The 26,978-nt window shown below is 38.0% G+C and overlaps 1 protein-coding gene across 4 annotated transcripts in view; it reads left to right on the top strand.

The window, feature by feature from the left end:
• UBR3 (ubiquitin protein ligase E3 component n-recognin 3) overlaps positions 1-26,978 on the top strand; it is a 98,636-nt gene that overhangs the window by 52,609 nt on the left and 19,049 nt on the right. For 2 of the 4 annotated variants that reach the window (XM_064718461.1, XM_064718459.1), the window contains 7 exons: positions 3,086-3,235; positions 3,748-3,881; positions 5,726-5,836; positions 7,355-7,555; positions 8,347-8,483; positions 13,965-14,050; positions 22,114-22,219. In XM_064718461.1, coding sequence (XP_064574531.1) covers positions 3,086-3,235; positions 3,748-3,881; positions 5,726-5,836; positions 7,355-7,555; positions 8,347-8,483; positions 13,965-14,050; positions 22,114-22,219 — 925 coding nt within the window. Of the gene's footprint in view, positions 1-3,085; positions 3,236-3,747; positions 3,882-5,725; positions 5,837-7,354; positions 7,568-8,346; positions 8,484-13,964; positions 14,051-22,113; positions 22,220-26,978 lie in introns of all 4 variants that reach the window. The other 2 variants (XM_064718460.1, XM_064718458.1) reach the window with 1 other exon arrangement.

Below are 26,978 nucleotides of genomic sequence, written 5' to 3'. Positions count from 1 at the left end.
AATAGTAGCCTTTAACAAATTACAGTTATATTTGTGAAGATATGTCTGTCTGAATTTTATAAAAACAAAATGTGATCTGTTCCAGGCAAGCTGCTGAACTACTTACCACACTGAAGAATTGTAAATTGGTTAAGTTGTTAATTATAAATGCTAAGATTGATTTCTTCAATAGTTTTCATGTCTCTGAAGTGGCTGATGTAATTTTTAGACTTTTTTAATACATCCTCATAAGTATGCAGATGATATTTTCTGTCTTTCTTGCAATGTGTTTCTTAGCAGGACACCATTTTGTCCTTCATGAAACATTCCTTAGTTAGACTTAAAAAGAAGCTCAGAGTCTTAATGCAAGGTGACATATATTTCCTAACACTCAATCTTCTGAACCCAGATAGAAAAATAAATTAGGTACTGATCTCTTGAGAATGTATATGCTGGGTCAGGGCAAAGAATATTAGCATACTAATGGTTGCTCTGATACCCAGGGGCCTCTTTGACACAATGTGTGCAGCAGGACAAATGTTGACTACAGTCAGTGGAGATTGTGAACTATATGTACTGTGTTTACAAAGCCCTTTTGGTTTGGGGGCTTTGCTAGGTGGAGGAAATAACAGAATGCATCCTTAGCTCTGGAGAGTGGAAATGAAATTAAATTCATTTTAATGCATTCGGCAGTACATCAATGTGCTGGTTGTTAGCAGATTGATCAGTAATTTGTTAGGAGGTAGGAAGTGCTATGTTTTTGTAGCTTTGTGTCTCTACTTCTGTTGGTACAAAACTATACAAAGAGCTTAATTATTAACTTTTAAAAAACTCTTGGGAGCTACAGGGTTTGGCTCTTCCCTGGATTTCTGTCACAGTTTAAATTTGTCCATCCTCCTTCAGTGTTCTAAGGTTCATATTTATTCAGATTTGTGAAATAATTCCTAAGGACAAAGAAAAGTTCCAGAACCCACTGAAAGGGGATGAGGTAAACTACAACATAAGACAAAATCTCATGACAGAAACCTCGTGAACTGATAGCAGTACAATGTGTCTTACCTTGCCTTTTTCCTTGGCTCCTTCTTTATGCACTGCCATCGTTAGGGCAAGTCTGTGAAACAATTAGGTTAAGTCTTTGGAGCTAGTTGAAGTGAGTAATTGGGGTTTATCAGAGTCCATTCAAAAGAAGTGAGGGGTTTTGTTTGGTTACAGTTTTTCTGGTATGCCTACTTATTTGAGATTTAAATTTCTTGCCAATATCCCTTTGTTTTCTTTTACTAGCTCAGGTGCAAATTACTTTATTAGGAAATCTTCCTTGGTGCTGGTACCTTACTTTCCTTGGAATTTTATTATTTGCCAGAATAGCCTAGCTACATCCCCGACTTAGTACTTGTGAAGGAAGCATGCACTTAATCATTGAGTTCTAAAATTAAATTAGCCTGATTTTTATGTGCCTGTTCCCCATAGGCAACAAAAGTATAGATTGCATGTATTGAACCGATTTTAAACACCTTTTAAATCCTAAGTTCTGGGGTTTTTTTTTCCTCAAGTTAAACAGGCAATTTGTGATGAATTAATGGTATTTTGTAAATTAAATATTGACAGATTCTGATGACTTTCATTGAATTGCTCTAAATCAGATTGATACATTGTATTCTCTTTCTACACTTCTGAAAAATATTGAATGGTTGCATATTTTCTGTTGCATTGACAATATTTTAGAAAAGTAGGGAAAAGAAAGCTGGAACTCTAGTCCTTGCCATTTCTTGCATTTGATACATAGGTGTACGTGATTGTGCATTACACAATTATGAGGTGATGTTCAATATAAAATATAGCACTTAGTGTTTGCTTCCTCCCTTCTCTGCTACCATTTGCTTCTAAATCTCCTGGATGTTTTGGACATTTGCAATTGATGCATTGTGCTTTTTATTTCACTGTACAGCTGGCTGCCACTAGATGGTGATAGACATGTGTACAATATTAACAACTGCACGTCAGTGAAGATCAGGGCTCATTTTCATATGACCCTCAATAACTGACTAGGAAATCAGTACTTACTAGAACAGTGTAATTTTGATTTAGCCCTGTGAGCAAGAGCATTGCATGGAGCTTTTTATAGCAAAGAAATATTCTGCCTGGCACCCAACACGCCTCTCCTTATGGCAGCAGCCTCCTGTGCCAAGCTTGTAGTAGACTTTCAGAAGACAGCAGTTCTCCTAAAAACAATTCTGCATGAGGACTGTTGCTGTACTCAAGGTTTTGGATTCTTTATTCAGTACTTCAGGCTACTTAATCAGAGGGATAAAGGGTATGGTTGAAGTTAGGGAGGAAGTGTTTTCCTTCCGAAAAATTTTGTTCTGGGAAAGACACAAAGAACCCACATATTCTAGGTAAGAGGCTGACTGTATGTGTTTCTGAGCAGCCAGGAGTGGATCATTAGTTCTGTGGTGCTTTTCTTTCATATCAATAAGGAATTCCTCACTTTGATTGTAACATAACATAAAATGGTTTGCCCTGAAATGAACACCACCAATTGTCATGTGATCAAAGCTGTGTGAAGTGCAGTGGCTTTGGTACTTCAGAGCTGGGCCTTAGCCTTGAACATTTCTGTGCACCTAGGAAGGAGCAATGTGGACCATGAAGAAAACAGAGTCATTTTTCCTTCCAATGGTTGCTTCAGTCAGCTAATCTGGTTTTACTAGAGAGTCATATCGTTGTCCTTCATCTCTCTATGTTCAAAGTTTTCAGTATATCTAATGAGATAGAAGTTAGATCTCTCTTTTATAGAAGTTTTTAAGAGATCAAGTTTAATATGAAACTCAAATAAAGCATTTAATTCCACGGGGAGTAATTTTGCCTATTGAAAAAACATGTACTTCATTTTGTAGGTGTCTTTCTTGGAAGCAGAAAGGTTTGTTTCAAGCAACTGACAATATTTTAGTTGTAGATAAACTAGAGAAAGTTTATCTAGTTTCTCTACTGAAATTATTTTGTAGTTTTTTCATCACTACCTCAATGCAGATGGGTTGGACGTCCTTAGATGGAAATCCTCAATTGGATTTCTTTACTTCTGTTGAATATAAATTTTCTTATTTGGTTTTAGAATCACCAGATGCTGACATTGCCATGGAGGTAGCAACATCCGAACAGCATGTTTCTGAGGCAATATATGACTGTGTTATTTGTGGACAAAGTGGCCCTTCTACTGAAGACAGACCTACAGGGCTAGTTGTACTATTACAGGCATCCTCAGGTATGAATGTGTGGCTTGTGGGAAAAACAGTGTTTCTGCAGCTTTTAGCATGTATGCATAAATGCTGTTGTGTCTCATTAAGTCTGGGAGCACTGGGTTTCCTATTTTTTTTATTGTGGATGGTCCTCTATGAGACACATAAGGAACTTTTAAAAAGTTTGGGGAAAGAACAAATTGTTTAATTCCTTCTTGCTTTCTATTAGCTTTTGCAAATGTACATTACAGACCTGCAGGAAAATCAGTCCTGGAAGGAAAAGGAAATTAAACAGCCATCAGTGTATCTGCATGTAGATACGAATGTTAGAGGATATAGGTGTTTGTGTGTATGTGTATATATATATGTATATATATATTATGTACAAGTGCAAAAGAACAACTTTCAGTCTTTAGATTCTTTAGTAAGTTTTTGCTTTTTAACATCAAGGCACATTATAGCTACAAACCAGACTGGCCTGATTGTTGTGTGAGTTGTCCAGGCTGTTGTTACCCTGTGTGTTCCCTCCCCGTGGCAGTGCTGGGGCAGTGCCGCAATAGCACGGAGCCGAGGAGGCTCCCCACGAGTGAGGAGGAGCAGATCTATCCCTGGGACACCTGCGCCGCGCTGCACGACGTCAGGCTGACAACGCTGCAGCGCTACTTCAAAGATGTAAGCATTGCCTGGCACTAGGCTGGCACCTAACCACAACTGTGTGTAAAATAGAAATGAAAGTGCAACTTCGAGCTCTCCTAGTTTCATGTCTACATTTAGCAAGCGCTTTTTCATGTTGCAGTCATTCTCAAGTGTTTACATTTGATAGGCTCCTTATTTTTAATTAATTTCTGGCTTCCTCCCATTATATTTTTGTCAGTAGGCATCTAGTGTATCTACAGCTACACAGTCATTAAACAGCCACACAGATACTCTCTAGAAGAAGGTATTTCACACTCCAGTGTGACCACACAATTGAAATGTGGGTTCACTGTCTAAGCAAACACCGGTTTTCTTGTAGCCATTCAGAAAACCCAGTCAAGGAATTGCTCTTAATCAGGTAAAAGTATTTTGGAAGTGCAGAGTAAGTGGAAAGAGTTGTTTTAATCTGTAACAGGTTTCTGAGCACTACAGAGAAGGGGAGTATGAGTGGATGGGAAGGAGAAACCAGTAGAATGCATCCTCTCTTACTGAATCCTCAACTCTGCACAACATCTGAAATTCAGTTTTACATTAATTGATAGTAGAGGTCTGCTTTGCAGTTCTGTTAGCTGTTCCAAACAGTTTTACACCACTTCACAAAGCCAAGTTACAGCTTTTCACATTTAATTTTGAGAACCAATTCTTGTTGCCTAGCAGGGCATATTCAATTGTAGACCTTAGTGACTTCCCTTGCTATTGCCTAAAAGAGCTATGTAAGATAATACACAACTGCTCTGAGAAATCATTTTCAGGGAGAATAATATGGAACTTGTGATCCTAAATTAGCTTCTGTTGACTAGTCTTAGGTGAGATGCCAGCTTTTCAGTGTATCTAACTAAATAATGAGCCTTTAGAAGCTTAAAGATTGTCTTTAAAGTGGAAAAACTGGCAATTTTTATTCTAACACAGTTGCTAGCTTTTTCATAATCACATCCACAGATAATTAAAATTTGCCAACTGCAGCCAAGCTCGCTTATGTAGATTAATGTAGAGTAAAATTCATAATTGTTTCGATACAGTCCTAAAAATTGGTCAATTTTTTCAGAAAGCATCTTTTTCTAAGGAAAATATCATGCATTTCCATGCTAGAAAGTGAAATTCTGAAAGACCTAAGCAAAAAGTTGGATATTCTGCAAGAGAATTTTTTGTAAATTTGCCAGATGTGATTGTTTCTTCAGATCATTATTTTCTGGAAAAAAATAGCAGTGGGGTGACTTTTTTGGACTTGAGGGCTGTAAGTGCAGTCTTCCAATAAGGCCAATGTTTTTAAAACAAACCTACTATACAGCCGAGCTCCCTAAACAAGTATTTGTTCTCTTTTCCAATTATGATGAGTTATATATGATGCTGTTCAACAACTCATTAAAACCCATAAGTGTTTACAATTAATTTTAATAAGAGATTGTGGTTTAATTATATAACTATGGTATTGTTATCTTGGTTATCTACAAAACTGAATGAAATGTGTTGGAACAGTATATTGCCCTTTTAAATGGGACCACTTCTGCTATTGGAACAGCTGTGGGAGTTAGACCCACCTTCATGCAGTAATACAAGAAATTCATTAAAGCAGTTATCTTAACTGACAAGAACTGCAGAAGTTTAACTATTGGAAAGAATAGCATAAGAGCTGCCATGTCAGCAGCATAAATAAACACTTTTTATAAATTCTTTTTTTCTTTATTTCCTCAGGATATCTTTAATTAGGTAGCATGCAAATAGAAATCTGTCCATCTTGTAAATCTTGATGTTTTAATAAATACTTTTATAGCTTTATATATTATAGTTGTTTTTTTCTTCCTGTTGTTGCTTTGATTTAGAGTTCCTGCCTACAAGCAGTGTCAATAGGCTGGGAAGGAGGTGTTTATGTACAAACCTGTGGTCACACTTTACACATAGATTGTCACAAATCTTACATGGAATCCTTACGGGTAAGTAGAACTGAGGCTCATAGTTGATTATTTGGATCTGAACTGCTTTTACTGAAGTCAGTTGGATTTATGCTGTTTAAATCAATTCAATCCCACGTTTTGTATGTCTGTACAGAATAGTTCCATTATGTTTTGAGAACTTAATCTCTTATGGCACCTTGACATTATTAACAAAAGTACTTTGTTTTCTGTTATTCTGATGTATCAGAAGAAATCTCGTGCAAAATTAACCAGCACAAAAAAATAAAGACTAAGTGATGACTTCTTGTTTCACATGAACCTGCATTTTTGTTCAAAATTACTTTAGAGGATATTTCTTTGGGTTTTGGGTTTGGTGGGTCTTTTGGTGAGGTTTTGTTTGTTTGGAGGGAGATGGTTGGTGGAGGAGGGTGTTTGTGGTTTTTGTTAGTTTGTTTTTCCGGTTTAGGATTTTTTTGTAATTTTTGTTGATTTCTTTTCATTTTGAGAAAGACTGTGAGCAATTTCTTGTATTTTTAGTATCAGCATTGCTCCTACTGTGTGAAACTTAACCTCTAAAGAAACTAGAAGGTGTGCCAACTTGGATCCCATGATGAATTCTTTTCCATATTAATTTCAATTTGCTTGCAGCAGTAATTGTATCATCAAGATAAATATAAAATAACACAAAAATCACATAAAGAATACAGCAGCAAAATCTGGACTTTCATGGTAGAGTCTCACTTTACAGAATTTTGGAAAGGTGATTTTTTGCACCATGTAAGTTCTGAAGTCATTTTTTTGGTGGATTCTCTATTAAACTTGAAACAAACTGTTACTCCATGTAATTGTATTCTTGAAGATTCTGGATTATTTAAGTGAACTTCTGATCCTAGCATGTTTTACTAATACATAGATGAGTGCATAATAATTTTGACTATTTACTACCATTTTTAGGACTGAGATAATTTATATAGACCTGTATTCATCTGGATAAAACATTTATTTTTACATAATACAGTTAGATACCAACATGGGAAACCACGGAGGCAATTCATGAAGCTGAAGCAAGATTTCTTGCCAGTTTACAGGAGCACTGAGGATATGTCCTCAGTTTCCAAATGTGTACTTCTGTGCCCATTCTTTCATCCTTCATGTGATAGAAGAAATAATCAGGGTTCTTTTCATGCTGCCTGCCAATGGCTACCTGATTAGGCTTTTTTCAGCCTGTACTTGGAGTCTCAAACTTCATGGGAATTGTCAGAAAGAGACAACACAATTGAAATCTTGGAAATACTCCATTGAAGACTTTCTACTTTATTATGGGGATATTGTTGACAATGGAGAGTGCTTAAAAATCAGAAAAATTGAGTTGGAGAATTGTAAGACAGTCTCTAGTAGCTAAGACCTTTGTCAGTAAAGTGGGTAACTATTCTAATTATTCTTTCTTTACAATTTGAGGTCTTAGACTTAGTTTTTTTCAGTATACACCTGAAATACCAAGCTAAAAACCAATAATCATTCACAAATTTCAGCTCCATCTCTTTTATTTCCTTTTAGAATGACCAAGTCCTCCAGGGTTTTTCAGTGGACAAAGGAGAATTTACCTGTCCCCTGTGTAGGCAGTTTGCCAACAGCGTTCTTCCTTGTTATCCTGGAAACAACATGGAAAGAAGCCTTTGGCAAAGTCACAGTAACAAGTGTTTGCAAGATCTTGTGCAAGAGGTGGAAGAGCTTCAAGAACAGCTGGGAACTTTCCCAGTAAGCATCAGTGTAAGGCAGAAAGATCCTTGTTAATTTGCCTCTACCTTTCAGTTTTTATATTATATTGCATTTGTGATCTCTTAGAATCCTGGCAACCTCGGAAAGTTCGTTTTCTTCTGATATTGAAGGCAACATACTATTGTTTTCTTATCAAGAAACTCAGAGCATTTGCTGCATTACCTACTAAAAATAAACAGTTGAAAGCTGTGACAAAATGTGATTAATATAATTTTTTATTTGGTACATTTTCAACTTTCTCCATAGTAATTTACATAGAACAAAATCATGTACTGTAAAATATATTTGTAATTTTCATGCAGTGAAAAAACAGCAATAGTCTCATAACTGGAAGCTATTTAAACTATGTCTCTTAAGAACTTTGTAAGGTATGGATTATTCATTTTACAGAAAGAGCAATTTGCAGATGCTCATGTTTTACAAAGCTTCGGAAGGTCCTCTGAATGACAGAATAAATTATATTAAATTTTGTTACCTTCAAGTCTCAATGGAGATGCTCTGTGTTTTTGTGTACCTGTACAGTGCAAATATACTTTAAAATAGCACAAGTACTGAGGTTCTTAAACTTAGGAGATGGAAAAACCAGTTATGTTTTCATATTCAGAGCAAATCAAAATAACTATCCAAAATATCCTGACACTTCTGTGAATGCACACTTTTTCATAACCTGCAAATGTGTTTTACAAATATGAAGGCGCTATGCTTTATAATCAGCTACTGCATTTCTTCAGGTAAAATTAACTAATCTTCTTGTGTGTCTTTGTTCATAGTCTGAAACCAATCTCAGTAAAGAAATGGAATCTGTAATGAAAGATATAAAAAGTACTACACAGAAGAAATATACAGATTATAGTAAGACTCCTGGATCACCTGACAATGATTTCCTGTTTATGTATTCTGTAGCCAGGTGGGTGTGTTTTCTTTTTATATTTTTTCTTTTGTATTTCTCACTAATGATATTAGTCACTAGATAGCTTTCTTCTTTAAAAAAAAGGCATTTAAAAATATTTCATCCTCTCCAAAAAGGACTTTTTGCATACTCAGTACATCAGGGTTACATTTTCTGAATTTCATATACAGGCATCATGCAAGATGAATCTCCCGGTTCATTTTTGCTATGTGTAGCAGTGGCACAAAACCCAGAGAACTTTGTCCTATGCTTATTTAGTTTTCTTCTTAATTCAAGGTTTTGCTTTCCATAAATCAAAATTTTATGTTGCATTTCTTGTTTGGCTTTCATTTCCCAAATTGTCAAATCGACTTTATCTGTCTTCTACAGAATGAGATTTTTTTCTGTATCACTGCCATATTGCTAGTTTTTTAAATCACAAGGTGTTTTTTATCTCTCTGTCACACATTAGTTTTATTTACTTAAAAGAAGATCACAGAAGGAGCTTTTTTATTAGATCAGTAACAAGGAATTTCTCTTCATATAGTCTTTAGACTTCTAAAAACTGTCAAAACCAGCAGTGTTTTTTTGGTGATGTTTGATTGTAGTTTTAGAGCTGTCAGTGTCACGTACACTCTCCAAGAAAATCAGCCCCTCCTTCTCTACCATTCATGTTAAGGTGTCTGGATGGTTAATCTATTCAGAGTTACTGTAATACCAGGTTTTCCCATAAGAACTTGATGTACTTACTAAGCAAATAATTTTCTAAACTCTGGCTTAGTGAGGCCTGCAGGGAAGTGCTGACTGCAGAGAAACTGCAAGCATAGAAGTGATGCCATTGAGTAGCGTTTTTTTATTGCAGTTTCATAAACTCTTGTTGCTGAGTGTCTTTAATACATAAGCAGTGGAAATATTCAAGGCTTGGCTCAGCAGGACTCGGAGGTTCCACTCAGCAGGACTCTGTAAGGTTCTTCTCACAGGAGGTTAGGCCATGTAATCTCTAGAATTCTCCTCCAACTTGGATTATTGTATTATTCTGTTAAAATAAATACTATCTGTATTCTTTCGGAGTATTTTAACTGATGCAGAAGACTATGAAATTCTATGCATAGCAAGTTAAAGGATTATTCTCTATTTTTAAGTGGTATATGCTAGACAAGAATAAGTAATGTTGGGATTTTAGCAATTACATGTTTGATCAATACAATCAAATACCCTTCCAAAAATACAAAGGACTCAAAATTATTATTTCACGTATCAAAGTATGATTACTTATAACCATGACTTGACAGCCATTTAAGATACAAAAATGGTGTTAAAATACCTTCCTGGGTGCAATGTCATATAACTTTTAAAATGCTAGCTAAACATATTTTAAATGTATCTATGTGTTGCTTTTATATTTACACACAGAGCTCAGAATTTGTCTTCATTAAAAGAGTTAAAAATACCTCAAACCAGAGCTGCTTTTCTTGGCTGCTTGCACTGCTGGAGAGAGAAATCTTGGTTGACCACTAAGATTAGGATATGTCACTTGTACTCCTTGTGACCTCTTCCTGTTAGGGTCAGACTTGTGTCACCAATTTTCCATTTATACAGTTTGAGGAATTTCAGGTGTTGGATCCAGCCTTCTGTGTTGTTACTATAACTCATAAGATCACTTAGGAGGGAACCTGGCAGATCAGCTTCAGGGTGGTTGACTTGTCTGGCTTTTCAGTGCAGCAATCCAGATTTACATGCTTCTACTACTTGATAATTGCATAAGAACTACAGGGTTAAAAAAATTAAACTTTTAAAAAGATATTTTAATATAGCTTTACAGTTTGTATTTATGGAAATAAATCTGTACATCATCTTCCAAACTGGAAGAGTTTGCTTTGTATGATTTTATTATGTATTTCATTTTAAGTAATCAAACAATGGACTATCCACAATTAAAATTACATACTGAAGTAATTTTACTTTCTGTAAATGATTCCTGTCATTCTACCTGTTTCTTCCTTATTTCCATCCAGAGTTTTTCTTGAGGTAATGATACCCTTGTGTTCCTTACCAACCAGTAACCTTTGAGCATTTCTAGCTCCAGGTGTTTTGAAGCATTTAACTGTTTTTGGTCAGACCATCTACAGCTGTTTCACAGTTTTTCCTGATATTTAACCTTTGCTTAGATGAGTGTTTGAATACAATGCAATTTGAATACAATTAGATTTTTATTAATTCCATATATTTTCATGTGAATGAAACACTCTTAATCTTCTTATAAGTCATGTTCCATTTTCAATCAGAAAATGACATCATCTGCTGTCCTAAAAGATACTGGTTTACAGCTGAATGCCAGCTTTGCAGTGGATTACTGCATGCTGGAATGGGAATGTGAAACAATACGTAGCCAGTTGCTGCAGGTTATTCTTTCTCCTTCAGGAAAAAGGAACTTACTTTTCTTCATTTTTGCTTACCCAGGTATATGTCACCGGTAGCAGAGTATAAAAATTACAAAAGAACTCTTTACCACCTTGTGGGAGGGCTAGCTGCTGCCTGCTTTCCTAGCAAAAGAGGCATTCTGGGTCTGGCATCCTGATTTGCATACTCAGCTGCAACAGCAGCTCCTTGGCTACCTCCTGCTTTTCCAAGAGTCATATCTTGTTACATTTGGACCCTTTTCATGCATTTCTCCTTGTCTGTGCTGACACTTACGAGATGAGTGTAGGTGTCATTCCCAAATCATGTGTGCCTAGCTTTTATTTTAATAGTTCTGCATTCAAAGCATTGAAGACTCTGATTTGTGGTGATGTCTTGGAGGATTGTTTATGTATTGCACAGCAGTAGGTTTCATGCTTTTATTGGCTGTGCAAACAAACCTTTTGGCTTTTCTGTCAGCTATGTATAGACAAATGTAAGAGCCATGTGTTCTTTCCTTCTGAGTCTGTGACTCAGTATCTGGGGTTTTTCCTTGTATGTGTTGTGTTTGTAAATTGAAGTGAGAAAAATGATAGTCCCAATAGGAAGAGCAAGTCCATCCAAATATATTCCCTTTCTGGAAAGGACATTGCATTTTTACTTCCCCCTACTCTGTCCTGTATGAATTCCCAGAAATATGAAATCACCCTTCCCACCCCCAGTACGTTCCTTTGACAGAAGCTCCCAGGAAGGGATGAAGTAGGTCTGCTTTTAATCAGGAGTCAGGACAGCTGAGAGAAATCCATTTTCTCAGGGCTTTTTCTGTGAGTGAGGAGGATAAAGGCAGTGTCCTACACAATGTTTTGCTGCAATGAATGACGCTGAGATTTCTAGATAGGAAAAGAAGACACTTATATAGATTTTCTTTCTCATTCTCTATCCTTTATGTTGAGGATTCTGAGATAGCAAAGGATTCTTTCAGAGACCACTCTGTGTTCCACACTTCTATCAGATGCCCCCAGTTTTTCTTCATTACTTTTCTTCAGTAAAGGGCAGAGGATACACAAATCTTCAAGGCAGAAGGGAGTTCAAATTAGGGAGGAGATACACTGATCTCCTTCAAAAATGTTTGAGGTCTGTACCTGATGTAGGATATTTTCTGGAGGATCAGTGTTCATTTTCACAGAAGATGCTTTTTCTACTCTGCATTTTTATGCCAAGTTACAGATATGTTTTCAAAGAGCCTTGTTGAAGGAAAAGGTTAATACTTACATTTCCAAGAAAGCTGAGCTATAGGGTGCTGCCTTTGAGGGCTGAGGACAATGAAGAAGTGTGGGAGGTGAGAGCTGGTATGGTGTATGTGAACAGAGTATGTGATTACAGAAATCACTTTCCTTACACTCCTTACACTAAAAAGTACTATATGACACCTCATATGTAACAGCAAGAGGTATTTTTCAGAATTGTCCCTGAGGTTTTTTTTGTGAAATGGCACATATGCTTTGGTGAAAGGGAAATTTTGAATTGGAGATCTAGAAAATTATTCTTAAACATTCAGGTAGTCTTTTGATTTAAATCTTAATTATATTCATTTTAATGGAAGACTGTCATTGGTTTTGTTCTACAAATTAGTTATCAGAATGTTCATAGAAATAAAACATCCTGATTTCCTTCATATTCCCATGATGAACCAGCACATGCTGATCTACAGCTGCTATTTTGTCCACTAATGTGAAATCCCTGTCCCTGCTTGCTTGCTGGTAGATTTTCAGAAGTTCAGTGAGCACTGCAAATCGCCTGAAGAGTGGAAAATTCCCCTGTCACACAGATGCCCTTATCAGCAGCAACCAGATGGAGCTCTGAGCAGGCACATTATCAATGTTAAATTGCCTTTTCTGAGTAGAGAGGATTAAAGCATTCCTTCAGAAATGGATGGCATAAGCTGCAAACTTAGGGATAGGAATATTCAGAAATGTTGCTATTTTAAAAACATAGGAAAATATCTTAACAAACACTGCATATCAAAATGTATTATTCTTTCAAGTTGATGAAGCTGAAATTCTTGAAAATATTTAGTTTTGAATAAAAATCCTCTAGTTTCTTCTTAAATGGTGGGGGAGGGGTGTTCTTAGCTTGGATATGTTATGTGCCTAAAATTCTAGAATAGATTTTAATATGGATTCAGTCACATTATATCAAACCTAAAATTGTTTCATTTCTCATTAAAGGACAAAATATGTTTAGAAAGAGATTTGCAGTTTGGATTGAATTAGCAAAACAACACTTCAGAATAATAGAATAATATTTCTTTATTCTAATTTTTAAATGCTATGTTGACTTACTAAAACAGGCTCTCAGAGAATATAACATAAATTGTTTGCTTCAAATCTTGAGAGTAAAAGATGCAGCACTGAAATATCCAATTCCAAAATTAAACAAAATTATCAAATTTGGCCTAAACAATTGGTGCCTAAGTATCAGATTACAGTAATGCTGAGAAACAAAGCATCAGTGAGGCATGCAGAGGTTCAGTGACACAACTACTGGTTCATACTAATGAGCTGCAGTGAATAGCATTTCATTCAGAATTAACCTCCAAGGCTTTTATTAACTAACTTATCTATAAAGGGCAGTGCTTTAATTATAATTTAGACTGTATTCATATTTAGTTGATGCCATATCCATTGTACTCTCTGATTGTCTGAAGTGAAACAAAAGCTTTGCCAATGGAGAGAACGCTTTTTAGATATATATGAGTGACTGAAAGTTAGCCAATCTGTATGTTGTCTTTCCAGATTTGCACATAAATTCCCTTATAATGCTGTGTGTGCATACAGAAGAAAGACACAGAATTAACACTTTTTAATTTTTCTCTCACAACTCAATATAGTACTGTGTTGATATAGTACTTAAAACCATATATGACAATATCTTAATAAAGTTTGTTTTGTTCTGAGCTGTATTTTGGCAGTATGTCACACTGAAGATTAGTTCACAGTATTATTTTATTTAGTGTATGCTGGGAGTTTGTCATGATTCATTTGTGTCTGTAGAAGCATGAATAATGTTGTTCCATGCAATACTGTTATGTTTTTCTTACAGAACAAACTTGGAACTTGAGCTGGTCCACCGAGGAGGAAATTTGTGTTCAGGAGGTGCAAGCACAGCTGGGAAAAGATCATGTTTAAGTAAGTTCCATGTTATTAAATGCAGTATAAATTATTAGAATATTGACTAAAGATGTCTGTTTTTTTCTGGTATTTTCTAAATTACATCAACTTTTTCCTTCTAAAACCAATTTTTTTTCTGCCATAAGGATTCTTTGATTTTTTGTTTCTGTTAGAGAAATCTGAAAAATAATTTGCACAAATTCTTCATTAGAGCTGTTCATGTCTCGTGAGTACAATTATCTAGAAATCTATTGTCATACTATGCATGTAATATTTTTTAACAAGTTTGCATTTTTGTGAGTAACACCAGTAGTATATTAAGGGTGAAGCAGGAAAGCTTTGTTTCACCCTGGTTGTTGCTAGCAATAGGAAAGAAGTTTGTTTTCTGAATGCTAATGTAGCTCATGACTTGGTGTCATACTTAGAAATATGCAGCTACAACATCCCATGTCTTTAATTTGTCTGGTTCTTCCACAAAGTATTTCAAATTTTCTTTCATAGAAACTTTCAAATTTTGTTGTTCTAAAATCTTTAGTTATTGTCAAATAAAGCAATTTCTTGCTGCCAGAAGTGGTTTTTTCTTAAAAGAAAATATTTTAATCTTTTATTGGAATATTAACAGTTACAAGTGGACATTTTCTTTTGTCAGGAAAAACTGGAAAGCCTGCCAGAATACTGCTACTGCTACTAATGCTTATTTAAGTCAAGCTTATGTAGCAATAGCAGCAGATTTCATGGGAAAAAAGAAAGCTTAGGCCCATCCCTGTCTTTTGGTACACAATTTCCGGGGGATGCTTTCCTCATCCTTTGAGGTGACAAGCTACCCTAGAAATCTCACCAGGTTGTCACTGTGCTGTCCACATTCCCTCTAGGACAAAAGTCTTCTGTTACTGCCCAACTAATTCCATTTGTACATTGTTAATTTAAAAAGTAAATTAAAGTAACAATGTACTGCACATTGTCCTTCCCCACCATCATTATCCCCCTTTCTCAGCCGACCAAAGTACCAGAAAAGTGCATGTGTTGAAAGAACGTCTCTAGATCATTGTGTGCAAATTTACTCAGCCAGGGTTCTGCAGATACCACTCTGTAGTAGTCTTGTAACAACTGTGAAGTTTGGTGATTAGATATTGTGGGGAATGGAATATATTGTCCAGGTGAGCTGTTACAGCAGCAAAGATCAGGGAAGACGGTGGGAACAAATAGGTCAAGAGCTGTTTAAGTAGATTGCACTGTGAGGGCAGCTACTCTTGGGAAGTAAAATTAAGAATGATTAATGTAGCTCTTAGTATTGCTGACCAAGTGTTTGTGAGAAGAATGGTGAAGAAAATTTGCCTGCAAAATTGCCATTTTAAGGCTTAAAGTTTTGTATGTGTGTGCAATAAAAAATGCATAGTATCCTATTATTTTTTACTTAAAAATCAAGTCCTGTTTGAAGGAATACATTACAGTTTTAGAGTCTATGGCCTTGCAAATTCTCAGGAGTTTAGGGAAAATTATGATATATAACAACTGTACAAGTCTTATTTCTCTGTTTTATAAAGTGTAATAGACCTGTTTGTCTTCATTGTTCCGTATTTACCAAACAGGGTCACAACACAGCATTAAGGCTGAATAATTGTGATTTCTCTGTACAGTTTTTATATAAGGCCTTGAGCAACCTGGTCTAATAGAACATGGCAGGGTCTGGGGGATGGGGGCTAGATGCTCTGTAAGGTCCATTCCAAGCCTAAGCATTCTCTAATTCTGTGACCTCTCTTTAACTTATGTAGATGTTTTTCTTTGCTATTCGTACTCTGGTAATCTTGCACTAGTTGATGAACAGTTCTACAACATTTTAAAGCTACATATTAATGAATTTATAATCTTCCTTTTTTAACTTTGAAATAGTACTTTTCTTTCTGTCTGTCTAGTCTCTTCTTTTTTGTTTGTTTGTTTGGTTTGGTTTTTTGTTTGTTTTTCCTTTTTCTCCTTTCTGAGAAGGATAGGATTAGGGTTTTGGGTAAAGATTAAATATTTTATCCTCTTGTTCTCTGGCTTCAGTTTCTCTGTAAATGAGCTCCTTATCCTTATGCTTCCCACAAACAGCAGTCTGGCATTGCACCATCAACTGCGTTAATTGGAAAGGACATTATTTACGACTGGACATCAAAAAATTATTTAAGAGGTGTTTAATTTCTTCTTAAGTAGGACATCTAGCACCTTTGTAACTTCTGGAAATGGCTCTAAACATTGAGAAACAGGATTGCTTCATGGGAATTGTTTTGGTTGGTTTGTTTTGGTTTTCTTTTTGTCATTCATTTGAAGCATTTATCTTGATTGTGTTGTATCAGTTTTATCAGTGCTTTTAGTGTTTTTATGAGCATAGAAACTCATTGTTTCTCTTCAGGATTCTTCTGTATAAAATTTTTCAACTATGTTGAAAGTAATGGGTGTCTCCATTTTATGAATATGGACAGTGACACTTGGAGCCACTTAGTATTTCCTGTTAGGAGAAAAACCCAATTCTTTTAGGATTTTCAAGATGAGTTGCAGCTGTCTCTTTCCTATAATTGGTGATGTGAATATGGTTGCAAAGAGTCCTATGCAGCTCTCTGCAGCCACTGAAAATAAAGATAATAAAATAAGTTTTTAGGAATGCCTTGCTACAGCGGGTTTCTGTCATTGATTGGGCTTTTTGGTGTTGCAGGATTTGGTTTTTTGGATTTTTTGCTTGGTTTGGAGTTTTTTTCAGTTAGGAGCTGTCAGTCTGCAGACCCTTGGTGCCCATTTGTGCTAACTTGGAAAAAGCAGTTTTTGTCACCAGCAGATGATCTTAAGTATTTTCTAAAACTCTTGGTCTGCCACTAATATGTAGTGTGGGAGAAGCAAGGATAGGTACTGTTAGAATTCTGTTGCTAAAGTTGATGTCATACACTGGTGAGTTTGGTATAGAGGGTAATTAGCTGCTCCATCAGCAATTAAGACTTAGTGAAGATGTAAGAGATTTTGTAAAGACTATCCAGTCTTAATGCCTTAATAGGCTTTTGCTGACCTTCATGGTTTTTTACTGATTCAAGTCTACTGGATCAGTGATGAATGGGAAGATGTTGTCAGCAGGTCTTTGCAGCTGCTGTTGCTAAGTGGACTATGTAAATCTCTACCAGGAGAAAAATATTTCTCAATCTCCTTATTGACAATCAAGTCCCATCTGGCTGTATCAACTGGTTTTAGTTATAATCTACATTCTTCTTGATAGTCCCAGGAAACTATGGGAGAAGAAAGGGGAAGAATCCCTAGTCTGGTAAGATCTTCACAGTTGAGACAAGGATGTTTTCAATTCCACCTGCAGTGAACTGCTGTGATGTTTTCACGTTGTAAATATGAATACTAACTTAGGGAATGTAAAAAGGGAAATCTGGATCAAGACAAAAAATTCCATGACAGCAGTATATGTCCTAAAATAAAGAGAGGGGGTATAAACACATTATCTAGACTGTTGCAAGCAAGGCAAAGGCAGCTCATTCCTTTGTTTGTTTTCATTATGACAGCACATTGCTCTACATTGTGGAATTGGAGTGAATAACAGAAAACATCATCTGATTTGAACTCTGGTCATTTGAGAGTTTACTTTACCAGTCAAGAGACCAGAAAAAAACATGTAGGAAAAAAGGCAGCAAAACTTACACAGAAATTTGGGATCAGCTCAGCAAAGATCAAACCAAGATTACAAGACCAAAACTTAAATCTGAACTCAACTTCCCGAATTGCTAATTTTTGTCAATAGAGCACAGCGTTTTTAGAATTTCTATCATTCATCTATTAAATTGTTGTCTTTTTATGTCTTGAATTTAGTCATCTTTTGTGCTGTGCATATCACACTAAAACTGAAAAGGGCTGTGAAACTGCCTTTGTGGACTTCTGCTTTTTGCATTGTAACACAGCAGAATATTTTTAAGAGCTTTGTCAACATTTGTAAAATGAGTCTGCTTTATTATTAAAAACAGTAAAGAATGCAGCTGCAAGTGCTGGTGCAGTGTGGATATATAGACAAAATACCCATTATCTTTGGGGTTTGTGAGAAGAGCAGCATTACAATGCTTCCTCGAACAGCTTCAGTCTCAGTGCAAAGCCAGTGTCTTATCCATTGAGCTGCTCTTTTGAACGTACAGATTCCAATTGAGTTTATTGCCCTCTCTCACAATAGATTAACTCCAAAAAGTAAATCTACCAAGAACAGCAGTGACAATAACAAAACAACAATAGTTATTTTCATTATTTTTAGAAATGGATTAAGGAACGCTTATAGGACTGAAAGCTAGTTCTCACTGCTAATCCAGATGATTCTATGATGTGTTGTTTAAGCTTTACATGTATTCTGTGAAAACAAAGACATAAGCTGAGAGAGTTTGCCAGCAGTGCGTCAGTGTAGGCAATACTTGAGTCTATGATTGTGTTTTAAAACAGTAGCAATCTTGCCCACTCAAATGTCTAAATATTAGAACTGTCCCATGCCCCTGATGACTTGCAGCAATGAGTTATATTGTGCATCCAAATTGTGTGATTCTTTATATTTATTCAAATTATCTGGATGCAGCCTGCCTCAAATATTACCATTATTAGAAGAGGAGAATAATATTAAATTTTTTTCAAATTTTGTTGCTGCTGTGCTTTCTGAAATTAATATTCTTCCTACAAAAATTGGTTAAGAATGATCTTTTGGTGACTCGGAGCTTTATCCTGCCTTTCCCCTTACCAAGGGTGGGCTCTCCTGGAGAGAATTGCCTGGAAGGATGGACTGTGAGGGCCAGAGGGATACCTGAGAGGCTTTGGGATACCTGGTGAGGTTATGGCCTCCCTTCCCACTCTTCACTAGCCACGATTGATGTTTGTGGGCCATTGTCATGGTAATGTTTTGCTTGTACTTGTTTAAAAACGGCCCTTACATGTATTTTAAAGGTTCCAAGTAGGGTATAAGTAAATGGGAGGACATTGTGTATTTTTATGCTTATGTTTTGGAATTATGCATTCCACAAATACGAGGCAGTCCACAAATTCTGCCAGTCCCTCAGGCATAAGGACGTGCCGCAGCACCAAGCACTTGGTGCACACTCAAGTTGCCAGTTCTCGCTTCCCAGTGCTCTGGTGTTTCCCTTGGCTTTCTCCAGCAGTTCATAGTCACAGTAAGCGGTAAGTGAAGCCATTGGATTGACTGTGGCATGAGGCAGAAAGGAAGCTTGGTGTGTGCCTCGGCCGGAGCTGGTGCGGGGTGGCGGGGCCGGGCTGAGAGGAGCCGCCTGCTCCTGCGGCCCCAGTGGCGGCCCCAGTGGCGGCCCCGGTGGCGGCCCCGGTGGCGGCCCCGGTGGCGGCCCCGGTGGCGGCCCCGGTGGCGGCCCCAGTGGCGGCCCCCGTGCGGCCCCGTGGCGGCCCCGTGGCGGCCCCCGTGGCGGCCCCCGTGGCGGCCCCGTGGCGGCCCCCGTGGCGGCCCCCGTGGCGGCCCCGTGGCGGCCCCCGTGGCGGCCCCGTGGCGCCCCCGTGGCGGCCCCCGTGGCGGCCCCCGTGGCGGCCCCCGTGGCGGCCCCAGTGGCGGCCCCAGTGGCGGCCCCAGTGGCGGCCCCAGTGGCGGCCCCAGTGGCGGCCCCAGTGGCGGCCCCAGTGGCGGCCCCAGTGGCGGCCCCAGTGGCGGCCCCAGTGGCGGCCCCAGTGGCGGCCCCAGTGGCTGCCCCAGTGCGGCCCAGTGGCGGCCCAGTGGCGGCCCCAGTGGCGGCCAGTGGCGGCCCAGTGGCGGCCCCAGTGGCGGCCCCAGTGGCGGCCCCAGTGGCGGCCCCAGTGCGGCCCAGTGGCGGCCCAGTGGCGGCCCAGTGCGGCCCAGTGGCGGCCGTCGGCCCAGTGGCGGCCCCAGTGGCGGCCCCAGTGGCGGCCCCAGTGGCGGCCCCAGTGGCGGCCCCAGTGGCGGCCCCAGTGGCGGCCCCAGTGGCGGCCCCGGCGTGCTGCCGGTGCCTTCCCGGGCTGCGGAGCGGCGCTTTCCTGGGCAGATCCCGGCACTCCCGCAATGTGTCCCCATTCCGTAAATGTTACACGTTCGGAGATTACTAATAAATTCTCCAGGGCTAGAATTTGATGCTTGCTTGCTTAATTTCATATTAGTAAAAGCTCTGGAGTGTAGCTGTTAAAGGAATAGGGGATGAATTAATTACCCTGAACAATTTTCAATTTTTTTTTTTTTTCATTTTGCGTAGTCGCCTGTTTCTGTTTAAAGCAAAGAATAGTTGAGGGAGAAAAAAACCTTCATTTTAGTGAAAAGGCACGGATATTTTCATGGGTTTCATTCCAAATAAAACCATGCTTGAGGGGTTTGGGTTTTTTTATTATTTTGATGGAATACAAGTATATTTTCAGATTTCATATTTTCAACTTTATCAGCAAAGCAGTGTTTTGCTAAGAATCTCTTGCCAGGAGAAAAGATGACTTATTTTGTCCTCATTGACTGTTTTTATTCAGAAAGCAGGTGGCAGCTATCAATTCCAATGCCATCCACAGCTCCAATTATTTTACAAACCCCAGGAGCTAATTACAGCCCTCAGGCTCTGGCAGTCAGCTGATTGCATCATGCGACTCTTTTGGCCATTGCGTACCTCTGAGTAATTGTCTATTTATGGAAAATAAATTAATAGCTGCTATTTCTACTTGAAAGAGAGGACCTGTAAGTGTGTAGGCTGAGCAAGTGGGTTTTAAAGAGATGTAGAGAGATTTAGAGAGAAGTATGCAAAGGGATCAATTGATAGGATAAGGGGTGGAAAGATGATGTCAGGATACTAAGGGAAAAAGTTAAAATGAAAGGGAGAAAGAAAGCAGGGTCCTAGAAAACTGAACAGGAGAAAAGCATGACACCAAATAGCAAGATATAGTGTGACAGGAAGAAAAAAGTAAGCAAAACTGTAGGAAATAATACTTTATTATTTCAGTGTAAATCTTTGAAGATAAAAAAAGATTCATTGAAAAAGTGAAGTCTGAGTCCCGAATAGTCCCTGATCGGGTTGGAGATATCCCTGCTCATTGCAGGACGCTTTGACTACATGACCTTTAAAGGTCCCTTCCAACTCAAACCATTCTGTGCTCTTTATGGCGTGTCCTTTTCTGAAAATGCTCTTTACCTAAGTGGTGCTTGTCTTCTTGGGTGGCTTAATGGAAGGAAGAGTTAGATGTTGTCTTTGTGTGATCATATGATTCATAGATAAATATAAAATGTGCGTTTTAATGTAAAATACTGCAGTAAATCACCATGAGTAATTATGCATCCTCTGTTTGAAAAATTCTACAAGTGTTTTGCAAGTTATATTTTTGATAGAGTGGAACTACAGAGGTTTTGAAATTATGAGTATCAGCAAATTCTGCCTGCAGGTGGTACAGACAAATCTGTGACATTATAAAGACTGTTGCTATGTTAGTGTCATTGATGTGTAATCAGGCTTTTGTTTGTTTCAGGATTTTTTTGTCCAGAAGTTACCTACAAAATAACCATATGAAGGCAGAAAGAATAATAAACCTTTTAAAGATGAAGAACCAAAGTGATCTTGCTGTAGGCCAGGACTTGTAGCAATTTTAGATTAAATTTCAAATGTGTGGTGCACAGAACTTAACAGTGAGAGAGAGGATTGGAAGCCAAAAGTAAAAAAATTACAAGTGTATCAGTCTCTGTTAAGATTAATTGTTTAAGAAATCACTGCTTCTAGCATAAACTGGAGAGGGAAGTGTAGTGAACACAGAACCTTGGCAATATAACAGCATATGAAACAGGATTTTTTAAAAGGGCCTGTAATTAAGAAGATGGAGCACCAAAACAACTGAGATCTGGTCAAAGCTTTCTAAACAGCCTTTCCCTGAAACATTTTTCTGTATATCTGCATGTGTTCACTGCCTTCTATTGAAATCTTACTTCTCTTCAAATTCTTTTTTAAAAAAATAAAACAATCCTTAATAAAAATATTTGGAATGACGTGATAGGCTTCTCAGAATCTCGTAAAATACACAATGACAATTTAATGTAAAAAGTTCCTATCACTGTATGTAATACTGAGCAATCTGTCTTCTTCCCCTTTCAGATCAGCTGTTTCACGTGCTGGCCATGCACATGCGCCTCTACAGCATAGACTCTGCATACAATCCCTGGAGGAAACTAACCCAGCCCTCGCAGGAGACAAACTCAGAGCAAGTATTTTAATTTACCCTGTAGCAGTTTTGCCTGGTGAAAGAAACATCCTTACAGAGGGACTTTGGGTAACTTTGTCTTAATTTAAATTCTCTGTGAGGTATGCTGGTGAAGACTTAACATCTAAAAATTGTATGTATGAATTTGTAAAAATATGTTTTCCGATTTCTTTTACATAAAAATCTGCCAAATAGGAATTTTGAGCTAAAGTTTAAATACACCTCTTGCAGGCTTAAGTACATGCAAATTAAATAGTATTGGGTAAGTAAATAGGGCAGTGCTGTTCTTGATATGAATGCTCAACAAAATTTACATTGAGATAAGCTGGTAGCTTATGGAAAATTGAATAATGATTAATACCTGTAAATAGGTCTAATATATGTGAGAAATAATTATATTTTAGGCTTAAAATTTTCATCAAGCTTATTGTTTTTAAGCAAGTTACTGATCTGAGTTTGCCTTTAAAAAATGAACTTTACATACACAGCTGTACAAGGCTTAGCAATATAATAAATTAAACCATGTACTTTGTTCTGCAAGGACTCATCTCCTTACTTGACTTAAGACCCATCACTTTTCAGATTCTACCTTGATGACGAGGAGAAAGGTTTCTTGCCTGAAACCAGATTATGGTTTTTCCTCATAAGAGGAAAACAGTATATATTTTTTCTCTTAGCACCTTAAGCATCTTCTTCATCCTAAGCTCTACCTTTTGTAGCTTGCAGTTATGTCAAAAGACTGTCCTTTTAGTGCCTCTCCAGCTGTGTGTTTGTGAGTGCTTCTGGGAGCCTGAGGTGGAAAGCATCATGCAATTTCAAAAACTGATCTAGAATTGTGATGCCACAATCCTAACTGCAAAGTGGGGAAGACTATTAAAACAATTGTTCTAGTTTCTAGTTTAAGATTTTATTTTTCTCTTGGACCCAGGCTTCTTTTTGCAATGAACATTAGGATACTGGAGTAATTAAACTGTATTAAGAGAGTAATTTATAAACTATTAGCAGAAGAAAGTATCAGGCATTTTATAATCTGAAAACCTGTTCAGCATACATTCAGACTGCTTTGAGGGTCTATTTTCATGTGATTCTGATTGAGCCCTGACCTAGATTGAGCAGTGGGATGATGTTAATAAATTTGGTGTATGGTTGGCTGAGTTATGTGCAGCAGAATTAAGATCATGTGGCCACAATGGCTGTGGGACAGATCATGCACTTCTCATTTTGGCATTTGAGGAGCTTGCTGCCTTTGGAAGCAGCTGTTTGTTAATAGAGGGGGCCTGCAGAGCTGATGGGATTCACCATGCCTTGGTCATGTCAAGGCTAAAGTGCAGCATGTTAGCTTTCACTGGGCAATATTTTGAATCACTTAATGTTACTGCAGGTCTGTAATGCCTTGCTTTGCAGAAGGGTTTGCATGCTGGGAATGTATTTGAGCAGTTCTCGTGTCTTCTGCACTGGTTTTCAATATTTCATAGTAGACTTGATGATACTGGTTTGGCACAAAGTCCTAAATGGTTTGTAGGAAGCTACAACTGAAATAGCATCCATTTTGCCATGAAATAATTTACTGGTGAGAGGCACAGATGCTTTTGAGCTGGAAGATTTTTGCTCACTCTTGTAATGTTTTTCCTTCCTTAGTCTGCAGGCACCAGAGCACTACAAAGGAGGCAATTTGAGGACATGTTTTTCATGTATAAATTGGAGCATAAAATGAGTATCTGTAATTATACTGCAGAAATTTGAAGTGGTAGTTTGACTTGACGATGGCATTCATAGGATTGGTGTGCATGATCTGATTGCACACTTCTTAGAGTCACACATCCTTCTGAGGTACAGAATAGCAGAATTTTTCAGGTACAGGGAAGAGTACTCAGAGCAGTTAGAAGGTGACACACTGCTGAAAACTGAAAAATCTTAAGAGGATGGTGGAGAAATAATCATTGCAGATTTTAGATGTGAATGGCATTCTGCTGCTTTGAAGTTAACCAAGTCACCTAAAGCATCAGCCTGACCTGCACATGAGACTTCAAGCAAAGACTTATAGAAAAAAATGTCAGTGAGAGAAAAAGTTCTATATTTTCTGACTGTATTACTGTGATTCCAAACAATTTAACTTTAGGGAACTCACAGAAGAAAAATATCTTCAAACCAATATGCCATCTTTTTCTATTTAATTTTCACTTTAAATTATTATTTGATTTGAAAGCAGTTTTCCAGAGAAGCTAGTTTAATCTTCATTTATTTAAAATGATAATTTTTTAAATGGAAAGAAAAACAAAACCCCCTCACAAGCAAAAATCTGTGGAAAACAAGTCCCCATTACATTGTATTCTCATTCTCATTTAATTGTAGCTATTTTCTTTAAATATACATAAATATTTACAAATAGAACTACCCGGATGTAGAACCCACAATTTTTATCTCAGTTTTCTACAACTCAGCTGTCATTCTTCATAAATAATGCCTTAGATTTCCTGTGTCTGGGAGAACTGATAAAAGTACCTTGTAAAGAGTCTCTCAGAATTCCTTCACTTCCCAAAACCACCAGTTTTGTCCATGTCTTCTACAATTGTATTTAGATCTCCTTGTAGCTGAAAATGGCAACTGAAAGGAAAGGTAGGGAGAAGCTCAAGCAGCCACAGAAAGGTTAAGTAGAAATAAGGAAATCTTGAGCAAGAAGATAGACTATCAAAAAGGGCCTAAATAATGTGAGCTGTTTGGAAGATAAAGGGGAAAAAGAAGAAGCTGAGTCTGGTGAACTGTGAATGTTTTAGTAGATTATTTCTCCTGTGCAGTTTATGTTGCAAAATTCAATGTATGCTTGGTCCCACAGGCTGTACTTAAGCAAATTGTTCTTCTGGGGCAGATCTGGTTTCAATAGTGATCAAATAAACAATTATTGTGGTGCAAAGGGGGAATAATAGCTTCTGGCAGGGGGCAGGCAAGGAGCAGCTGGAGGCAATAATTGCTAAACCCAGATGTGAATTTAATGAACTAGTCCAAACAGGCCCTGTTTCAGGAGCAACAAACATGAGATGAAAGGATATACATGTTTTTTAAAATTTAAATCTCTACAAAGGCTGAAATTTTTGTGTCTATTTTGATAGACAGAATATATCAGCAAAGAATGGATTGATAAAACATTAAGGATCTTTGCAGCAGAAGCACTTGGAGGGAGGAGCTGCATGATAAACTGAAATGCTGGGTTATTTTTTCTGCAGTGTTTTACTGATGTTTCATTCTAAGCTAGATCACTTCAGAGACTGTTTATGGTGTCATACTGGGGCAACAAACTGCAACTCAGGATAGGACTGAGCAGCTGTGTGTAGGAACCTCTTAAATCACATCTCCATCACAGAAACTGTTGTGAAATGGGGAAAAAGGCCACAGTTTTTGTGAAGCTACCCTGAGACAGAGAGAGTAGGAATGGTGGGATAGCAGGGTTTGGTCAAGGTTTATGTGAGTGGGGGTCTATACATACACATGCTGCAGCAGGACTTATGTGCTCTGTTCCATACAACAGAAATCCTGCCTGGAACAGCTGCCTCTCAGGACAGAGGGTGCAGTACATGGGTGTTCTCAGCAGAGCCAGCTTTGGAGTATTTGCTCTTGGCTGTTTCTTCCTTCCCCTGCACTATAGCTCACCATCTTCTTTGGCTGTGCTGATGGAACTTAGGCAGGCTGCATGAACACAGTCAAGCAGCAGATCCATGTTTTAAAAAGCTTAAATGGAATGAGTTTGGGAGCGGGTGCCGAGGGACTGCTGGGGGCAGCGTGGTGAAAGAGAACGGGAGATGCCCAGTGTTAGTACTGTCAGTGACTGTATAATGAGAAACTGACCTGCTGGAAAATCTGCTGTGACACAGCGAAGAGCAAATATGAAATTGTGATTATATCCTAAGGTGCAGACAGAATAAATAGTAGGATTCTGCTTTCTTGCAGTGAATATCAGAAGCTGTGTATTAGTTTGACCTCTCTGCCATCTGGGATTTGTGTGCTTTGCTTCTTATCCTGCAAATTGTGGAGAAAATATAAGTTTGCCCTAGTTGATGAAGCCTTAGTTTAGGTGTACCTATATCCCTGTGTCTCAAATTTTCTTGTCAGACAGTTCAAAGAGGTGTGAGGCTCAGAGCTTTGACTTTACTTACTGAATTTCTACCTTTATAATTAGTTGGAGTTAGCATCAACCAAAAACTTTTAAGTGTCTCTGGTTGAGAGAAGAGGGAATGGGGAGCGTAAATCTAAGGAACCACCATCAGCAAAATGCTGCTTATTTCAGAGTACAACAGAATTTCCCATTTCTCTGTATCCATTCCCAAAGAAGTGACTCCTGCATAACAGCTCTCCAGGAGGAGGATGCAGAATACAGAGGCAGTTTCTCAGCTGTCAGGGGATAGGCAGCCCTGGTTTTGGCACAGAGAGGTGCAGCCCAGTTACCTTGGGCTGGAGGAGAGGTCATTTCCATAGGGAAAGCTATGGAAATGACCATAGCTTTGCATTTTTCATTTTAGGACATGGATAGTTTATTTTACCACCAACTCCCTTTTAAAAATTGCTTCAGCATACAGCTATTACACATTTCAATCATATCGTATCACTTTGGTTCTATTTGCTGTTGTACTTGCTTTCTTTTTATTAAGTGCTTCTGTGGCACAGGTTTTTGTAGTCAGATTTATCAAGCTTGCATATATGCATTAGGGATTAACAGAATGGACAATTTCCATAAAACACATTTCTAAACACATTTTGTAATTTCAGT

The sequence above is a fragment of the Zonotrichia leucophrys genome, chromosome 7 (genome assembly GCF_028769735.1).
Source record: "Zonotrichia leucophrys gambelii isolate GWCS_2022_RI chromosome 7, RI_Zleu_2.0, whole genome shotgun sequence".
NCBI classification, from domain to species: domain Eukaryota; kingdom Metazoa; phylum Chordata; class Aves; order Passeriformes; family Passerellidae; genus Zonotrichia; species Zonotrichia leucophrys.
The sequence above is the reverse complement of the archived record's forward strand: the minus strand, read 5'-3'. Positions and strand labels throughout refer to the sequence as shown.